General features: G+C 55.5%; 1 protein-coding gene across 1 annotated transcript; it reads left to right on the forward strand.

The window, feature by feature from the left end:
* Window positions 1-6: 6 nt before the first annotated feature.
* Window positions 7-4,357, forward strand: ZNF503 (zinc finger protein 503). The gene is made up of 2 exons (XM_035311832.1): window positions 7-880; window positions 1,997-4,357. Exons 1-2 carry the CDS (start codon window positions 560-562, stop codon window positions 3,515-3,517), a joined length of 1,842 nt encoding a protein of 613 aa, XP_035167723.1. The 5' UTR covers window positions 7-559; the 3' UTR covers window positions 3,518-4,357.
* Window positions 4,358-8,656: the final 4,299 nt, after the last annotated feature.

Genomic DNA, 8,656 nt, shown 5'->3' on the forward strand with positions numbered 1-8,656 from the left:
AGCGACCATTAAAAACAGCGCAAAAAAAGCCCCAGAAAAGGGAACGTCACATCCCCTTGACCCTCCAATCACCTCGGGGTCCCATTTGATTGGAAGGCGGCAAAGGCTTTAATCTCCGGCTAATTCAGCTGCTTTTGAAGTGAGTTTCTCCGCCAGATCCCGGGCTGGATGGGCAGCGGCTAGCAGCGCAGCTGAGCGGCGGAGCCCAGCGCCCGGCCCCGCTCAGCCCCGCCGAGGGCAGCCCGCAGCGGCCCCGGGGCACGGCGGCACACGCTCGCAGCCCCCCCGCCCCCGGCGCAGCCCACGGATTACTCTTTTCTTTCTTTCTTTTTTTTTTTTTTTTCTCCTCCTTTCCTCTTTCTCTCCGGCCAGCTCCCCCTCGCCCCCCCCGCTCCCCACCCACGCCCTCCCCGCTGGAGCGAGCCGCAGGACGTTTTATGGTTGTTTTCCCGCTCGGGGGGCGTGCGGCTTTTTTCCCTCCCCGCCCGCAGAAGGCGAGCGAGCCTTTCCGAGTGCGAGTGGCGCGACTTGCCCCAGTTTTCATGCGAGGTTTTGGGTCATGATCACATCGCCCTCGCTTTCTGCTCCGAGAAGTAGTAGTAAGCGCAGCAGCAGCAGCCTCAGCGAGCCCGGAGGCAGCCCCCGCCGCAGCCGCAGCGCCGCCGACCTCGCCGGGCCGCCCGGGCACGCTGGGAATAGCGGCAGCAGCAGCAGCGCCGCCGCCAAGCCCGGCTTCCACGCCGTGCCCCCTTCGGACCCGCTACGCCAAGCCAACCGCCTTCCCATCAAAGTCCTGAAAATGCTCACGGCGCGGACTGGACACATTTTACACCCCGAGTACCTGCAGCCTTTACCCTCCACGCCCGTCAGCCCCATCGAGGTAAGGAGCCGGAGCCGTCCCCGTGTCGTTCCCCCCCCCCCCCCCTCCAGCCGCGCCAGCCGCTGCCCGGCCGCTCTCCGTGCATGGCGCCCGCTCCTTGCAGCCGCCCCGGCGCTCGCCTCCGCTTCGAGACGCGCTCCCACCAGGAAACGGGCTCCTTCTGGCCGAGAGCTAGCGCCGGCAAACGCTCCTGCTCATTGTTCCCGTGTTTGCTGGGATCGTTCGCGATGCCTTTTTAAATAAACTTCCAATTTTTCTCTTTTTGTCTTTTTTTCCCCCTCCTTTCCATTTTCTTATTTTATGTATTTATTTTTTTTGAGAGATAGAGGAGGGTCGAGTGGAAGGAAACGACCCGCTCTGGGGTCACGATCCGGCCACGCAACTCAGCGGCGCTCGGAGCGGCGACCAAGCGGGCTTCTGCACGGAGAGTTTGGGGCGGGGGGACGCGGAGAGGGGCAGGCTGAAGCGCGGCTGCGGCAGGCCGGCTCTTTCGGCTCTCCAGCCCTACGTGCTTTCGGAGCTGGGGGGCTCCCTTCGGCCCTTTTCTCGGCTGTCGGTCCCCGTCCGCGTAGCTCACCGCATTAGGGACTGAAACTCGGAACGGAGGGGGTGGTGGGAAGGGTGTGTCCGTGGGAATGAATGATTTAATCGGGGTCTCTGCGGAGCGAAGGCGCTGCTCGCCCTTGGAGCCCGGCTCTCCGGGCTCTGTTTATAAATAGTGTCAGCAGTCAGGGCGCAGAAATGCTACAGCCGCTCGAGTTCCCGGCCGGCTTCGTGCGCGTGTACGCCCGGCGCGGCAGGGAGCCGAAGGGCGAAGCTCGGCGCTGCCCGGGCCGCTGCCCCCCTGCCTGAGGCGGCCGCGCTGGGCTCGCCCGGCTCCGAAAAGCCCTAGCCCTCTTTAAAGGCTTTGTGGAAAATGGTGCATGCAGGGGAGGGGGCTGTCAGGGTGATGAATGCGCATGAAATTGTTCATCGCTTCCAGGCTGTCCCCTGCAAAACGTGCGGGACGAGCGTTCTAGGTACGCTCGGGGTTTTTGCTTTTGTTTGTGTTTTTCCCCCTCCGTAGAACCCCCCATTAAACCTCTGTCTTTATGTGTGCCCTTCTGCTTTCTGCAGCTGGATGCGAAGAAGAGTCCTCTGGCCCTTTTGGCACAAACTTGCTCGCAGATAGGGAAGCCGGACCCGTCCCCTTCCTCCAAACTCTCGTCGGTCACTTCCAATGGCTCCGGAGGCGACAAGGACTCCAAGTCGGGCCCCTTGAAGCTCAGCGACATCGGCGTGGAGGACAAGTCGAGCTTCAAGCCCTACTCCAAGCCGGGCGCCGAGAAGAAGGAGCCGGGGGCGACGGGCTGCGCGGGCGCCCCCGCCGCGGGGGTCGCGGCCGGGGAGAAGTCGGGATTCCGGGTGCCGAGCGCCACCTGCCAGCCGTTCACCCCAAGGACAGGCAGCCCCAACTCCAGCGCCTCCGCCTGCTCGCCGGGGCTGCTGCCGGCCGAGGGCAAAGGCGGGGAGGACAAGAAAGACTCGGAGGGCTGCGGAAAGAGCGGCAGCTCCGTTTCGGAGGGAGGCCCGGGCACCACCAGCATCAGCCACAGCCGGATTAGCGTGAGCTGTGCCGGGATTAACGTGGAGGTCAACCAGCACCAGGAGAGCACGCCGGGCTCCAAGCCCATCGCCTCGGACTCCGCCTCCTCCTGCAGCAGCACCACCGCCACCTCCTCCACCTCCGTCCTGGGCTCCGGCCTCGTAGCCCCCGTCTCCCCCTACAAGCCGGGCCAGACCGTCTTCCCCCTGCCCCCGGCGGGCATGAGCTACCCGGGGACGCTGGCTGGAGCCTACGCCGGCTACCCGCCGCAGTTCCTGCCGCACGGAGTGGCGCTGGACCCCACCAAATCCTCCAGCCTGGTGGGGGCCCAGCTGGCCGCCGCCAGCAGCCTGGGCTGCAGCAAGCCGGCGGGGTCGAGTCCGCTGGCGGGCGCGTCGCCGCCGTCGGTGATGACGGCCAGCCTGTGCCGAGACCCGTACTGCCTGAGCTACCACTGCGCCAGCCACCTGGCCGGCGCCGCCGGCGCCTCCTGCGCCCACGACCAGGCCCTCAAGTCCGGATACCCCCTCGTGTACCCCACGCACCCCTTGCACAGCGTCCACTCCTCGCTGACCGGCGCCACGCCGCCCTCGCTGGCCGGCCACCCTTTGTACCCTTATGGCTTCATGCTCCCCAACGACCCCCAGCCGCACATCTGCAACTGGGTGTCGGCCAACGGACCCTGCGACAAGCGCTTCGCCACCTCGGAGGAGCTGCTTAGCCACTTGCGGACCCATACTGCCTTCCCGGGCACCGATAAACTCCTCTCCAGCTACCCCAGCTCCTCGTCGCTGGCCAGCGCGGCGGCCGCGGCCATGGCGTGCCACATGCACATCCCCACGACGGGCGCCCCGGGCAGCCCGGGCACGCTGGCGCTGCGCAGCCCGCACCATGCGCTGGGACTCGGCAGCCGCTACCACCCCTACTCCAAGAGCCCGCTGCCTACCCCCGGGGCCCCCGTGCCAGTGCCCGCCGCCACGGGACCCTACTACTCCCCTTACGCACTCTACGGGCAGAGACTCACCACAGCCTCGGCGCTAGGCTACCAGTGAGCGCAGGCCGGGGGGGGGGGGCTCCGGCGCAGCCCGGAGCCTGGCGGGGAGGGAAGGGAGCCCTCCGAAACTTTATAAAAGTTGGAAAGGAAAAAAAAAAATTAAAGTCGGACTTTTTATAAAATAGTGTTCATTTGAGGACTGGATCCATGAGCACTGTATTTATTTATGTTAGCTTCAAGCGGGACAACGAATCATAAAGTGCATTACTTAACTGAGCTCAATAGGTAAAAGTGGAACACCCATTGTAGAATATAAATAAAAAGATAGAGGTCTTCTCTTTAATGTTACTTTAAAATTGCTATGATTGTATTGTACGTTCTTATTTAATGTCTCATTGAAACAAAAAATTTACATGCATGTTTGTTACTAAAAAACAACTCGCAATTTGTCAGCTATAATTTCAAATTGCAATTATTTTTAAGGTGTATACCCTTGAAAGAGAATTGGTATTTTTTTGTATGTATTCTGGAAGAAAAACAAAAACAATTCTATTCCAAAAACCTCATTTGCCTTATTTTGTTCTTTAAAAGGAACACAACTATTTTTAATTTTTAAGTCCACCCTGTAAAAAGGGTTAAGTAAGGTTTACGTCATGTACTAAAATAGACAATGTATCGCTTTAAAGATTAAAATTCCGTATATTTGATGTATTAAAAGGTTTTACTTTTTTTTTTTTTTTTAATACGCTTTGATTCTGTTATAAACCCGAGTAGGTCTTGGATGGAGGCGATTGCTAATTTCTCCTTAAGCGTTTATTCAATTTTAATTAAAATTAAAAAAATAATAATAAAAAAAAACAAGTTTTTTTTTTATTGTAACCCCAGGGCTCTTTTAAAAAAAAGTGTTTTTTTTTTTTTTTCCCTCCACTTCTATTTCAGTAGAATTCATAGGCACGAAATAAGAAAACTAAGAACTGTTTATGTCTCTTTCACTTTCCTCAGGAAAACTAACTTAGAAAAAAAATTACTGTGAAAACCATTTTCTTTTTAAACTGGGTTTCAATTAAAGGACTTCGTTCTTTCTTTAGGAAGAAAACCGGGGAAGGCAGGACTTATTTGTAAAAGAGTAAGAAGATTATCTGAAAGCTTTTTACAGTGCAATGCGTAACCATTCATCTCGTTCTCTAAATGAGAAGTTCAGAAGTAATTGGGGAAGCGCTATTTAATCTCATCCAGTTATTTTCAATTTCTTTCTTCAGTTCCTACCGCAGCACAAATGATCATCAAGTTTAAAAAAAAAAAAAAAAAAAAAAAAAAAAAAAAAAGGACGCTCTGAGAACTCCTTTGCTTTTTAAAAGGAAGGGACGGGGAGGAAAAAGACCCCAAACAAACAAACAAAAAGAAGCCCGTCCGCTACTCGGCCCGAGTTTGATCTCTCCCGAAGCGCAGTGCCAAACTCGACGTGATGTCGAGAGGGGCTGCCCTGCCGCCTCCCTGCCTCCCAGCTCGGGCTTCCCTGGGCCCGCGCCCGGCTCCGGCTCCAGCTCGTCGGCCCGCGCCCAGGTAGGAGCATGGGGCTGCGCCGGGGAAGCCCGAGCCGCTGCCGCAACCGCGGGGAGAGCGCTTGCGGCCGTGGGAAGCGGAAGAGCCGCGCTCCGCCGCGCGCTTGCCGTGAGAGGCGCGGGCGGAACCGGCGGCCCCGGCCCCGCAGCCCCACGGCCCAGCCGGCCCCGGCCTCACAGCCCCGGGTGCAAGCGGCGCAGTGCCGCGACAAAGCCCGGTGCTTTCTCCCGCGCTCTGGAGCACCCACAGCGTAATTACTGTTCAAAGTTTCCCGTGGTGCCGAGATGCTAATTAGCCTAATACATTTACTCCCGATAATTAGTGGAAGTTAGCGGGAATGTGCAAAGCAGAGAAAAGTGGGCGGCTAATGAAGCTCCAGCGCCCGCCCGGCCGTCCCGGCACCCGACGCGGAGCGGGGCCGGCGGTGCTCGGCTGCTCCGCTGCTCTTCTGGGACGCGGATCCGCAAGGGGCACGGGAACTGCTTTAACCAAATGCATCTTTTTTCCCCTTAAATGGGAAAAAGACCGGTGCGTGGCTCTGCTTTAGGGAATGTAAATTGAGCTCTCGCCGTGAACTGATGAGCTAGGGAAAGGGAGGGGAGGGCAGCGCTGCGACCCGCGCCAGGCAAACTTCGGCGACCAAGTAGGACACGGCCCCTAGCACGGCTAGCGCCGGGGAGCGGGGCTCTGCGGCCCGGGGAGGTGCCGGCGGCGGAGTGGCCGCCCAGATAGCCGGGGCAGCGAAAGGGGCCCGGCCTGCGCCCCGCTGCTCGCCCCCGCCGCTCGCCCCCGCGGCCGCAGCCCCAGCGGCGCGCCCGCCCCGGTGCGGGGCTCCGAGCGCCCTTCGTTGGGGGAAAAGGCTGCGGCTGGGAGAGCGAGCGGCTGTCACGGAGGGAGCGCGGTTAAAAAGCACCGCAGCCACACAGGCGCACTGCTTCCATGCGGGTTTTACGGTTACAGCTTTCTAGCAGATGCACCTCCGACTTGGCTAGCTCAAATCCATCAGCCGTCAGGTGTGGCGGGTCTCGCTGCAACAGACAGCGAGAGAGATCTCTGCGTGCTGGAGCCCTGATCGCAGTTTTGTGGATTTCGGCTCTGGAAAGTTGTACGCGAGGATTGCTGATACGAGTGCTAAAAAGAACACTTAGCATTATCATTGCTGTTGTGCTCAGGTACCGTCACCGATACAAATGAAAAATTGAGAGCTTATTTTACATGGAGCGTGGTGGTGGTAAGGAGGTCTCTCTTCCAGGCTTGTTAAATATTTGACCTGGCAAGTGTCACGTAGGATTTTTATATTTAAGAAATTTGCTATTTTTTCTAATAGAGATTGACTTACGGACGCTAATGTTTTTAGGTAAAAGGGTTGCATTTGTTATTTTATTCCCCCGTTCTTACTAGCTGGATGGGTTGTGGAGTTGACAGCAGCCGCTGGTCCATGCCACCGAACTAAAATAATTTCACAGTGAAAAACCAGCTCGAGAGGACAAGCAACAGAAGGGCAAAACCCATCAAAACCCCAAACTCAGATCAATCTGACCAGAGTCAGGCATACATTAGTTTAAATTAAACAGTTTCATCCTTCTCACAAATCTTTTCTGAACATTAAAGATAAACTCATGTAATATTTAAATCAACTCTTGTCAGATGCTAAGTGCAACTGAAGAATCAAAATAAAAATTAATGAATTCCCATCCGCTCTCAAAGGCTTACTCTGGATGCCAGTTCGACAAAATACTTCTGATAAGCAACGCTTAGAAAGGAAGGGTTCTGTTTATCTTATCTATGGGGAAATGTAATTAAGCTAGTTTTATGAAACAATAAAACACCAGACTCCACAGACAGCAAAGGAGTTTCTGCAATATATCCGAGCCTATATGGGCATATGTAGCTTGGCTTACACGAGCAAGGCGATACCAAACACATACATACATGTTTGTTTTCCTGATTTCAGAGTGCAAAACGTACGCTGGAGCTAAAATACAGGGGTGCCTTTATGACGAGAAGACTTTACTCAGCGATAGGAGGCTCCATTTTCTAATACTGGAAAGTCACTCACTGCCCATCCCCTGCCTTCGAAACTACCCTCGGTACAGCAAGCAAGGTACGCGCAGCGCGAGGACTGGATCTGACTCCGTTCTCTTTACTCTGAGTTTTTTCCAGAACTGTCCACATCTGCACTCGAAATCACCCAGACAAGTGGAGTCCTGAAAGGCCCAAACTTTCTGAAACAAAAGTAAATGTGCATTCCTGTTCTGCAAAACGTACATCTTCATAGAACTTCAGTCTTTCATACTTAGAAAGGACGGGGAGAAATACTGCCTTTCTTTAGCACTATTGGCTTTCAATACAGGCACTGAGTATCCCCTCCTCCTCCCCCCCCCCGCCGGCGGCGGCCCCCCCCCAAAAAAAAAAAAAGGAGAGAATTTAAAGTTGGAAAACTGCTGGAGCCACCACTACCAAATCGCCTTTCCATCCAAATTTTGAGGAGCATTTCAGACCTTCTTAGCCCGTCACCCCACGATCCCCTCCGCACCCCGCGGGGCAGCCCGCAACACTTCGCGAGCAGACCTGCGGCAGGCTAGCACTCGTTCCTGACCGGAGGTGTCTAATCCCTGCTAAATCTCTCTCGCAGTTCACTCCGAGGGAGTTCGGGGCACATTGCCCTTTTTTTTTTTTTCTTTTTTTTTTTTTTTTTAAATGTAAAATGTTGCGAAGAAGTAGAAAGGTGTCAAAAGAAGAAAGACGGACCCTGAAACCGTATGCTCTCACCTCTTTGGAGGTGGGCTGCTTTGGCAGCAGAGACAGGACTGAAATTCGAGCAGATTATACATTTGGATCTGTGAATAAACGCGAAGAGACTGGCTTGATGCTGGGTATTTCTCCATCAAGATCAACCAGGTGCTGCTGCTGCGAGACTCCCACCTCCAGCCGCTCGCTGTGTGCGTGTGTGCACGCACAGCGCCGCACGGACTTTGTTCTCCCTTCACGTCTGAAACTCATCAACCGCTCCCCCCTCCCAGCCACCCCGTCCCCTCTGTGAAAAAAGTAAATCCGTTCAGGCTTTTAATATTGTAAGAAGCCTTGTGTGTATCTTTTTTTTTCCTTTTTTTTTTTTTTTTTAAATCTTCAAATGAATTAAAGACAACCTGACAATGCTGTCATCTGTCTTCAACGTCACATCAAGGCAAGAAATAATGATAACAGAGCAGCAGAAAGACGCCCACTGAAACCTGGAGGATATATATACACATATACACACATATATGTATGACTCGAAACAGTTTGAAAGAACGAAATTAGATTACCGTTCTTAGTCTACCGCGGAAAGACCGTCTAACGTTTTATTTTTTAAGCAACCACTCTGTATTTCCCGGTTTATCTGCGAGGAGGATCCCAAACCCTTGTGGGAAGGGGTCGGAGGGCGAGCAGGCACCTCTTTCGCTCCGAAACCATGGCGGGCCACGGGCAGCGCCCGGCAACCCGCTCCCCCGCCGCGGCTGCGGGTTCTCGCCCCGGCTCGGGGCCGCCGCCCGGAGCGGAGCCCGCCTGGCGGGGACCCCACACGGGGACCGAGCCCCGGAGCCGGCTCCCCTTTGTCTGCGGGGCCCGGGCAGGCTCGGCGCGGCCTGGG

Source organism: Oxyura jamaicensis (assembly GCF_011077185.1).
Source record: "Oxyura jamaicensis isolate SHBP4307 breed ruddy duck chromosome 6 unlocalized genomic scaffold, BPBGC_Ojam_1.0 oxy6_random_OJ70670, whole genome shotgun sequence".
Taxonomy (NCBI): domain Eukaryota; kingdom Metazoa; phylum Chordata; class Aves; order Anseriformes; family Anatidae; genus Oxyura; species Oxyura jamaicensis.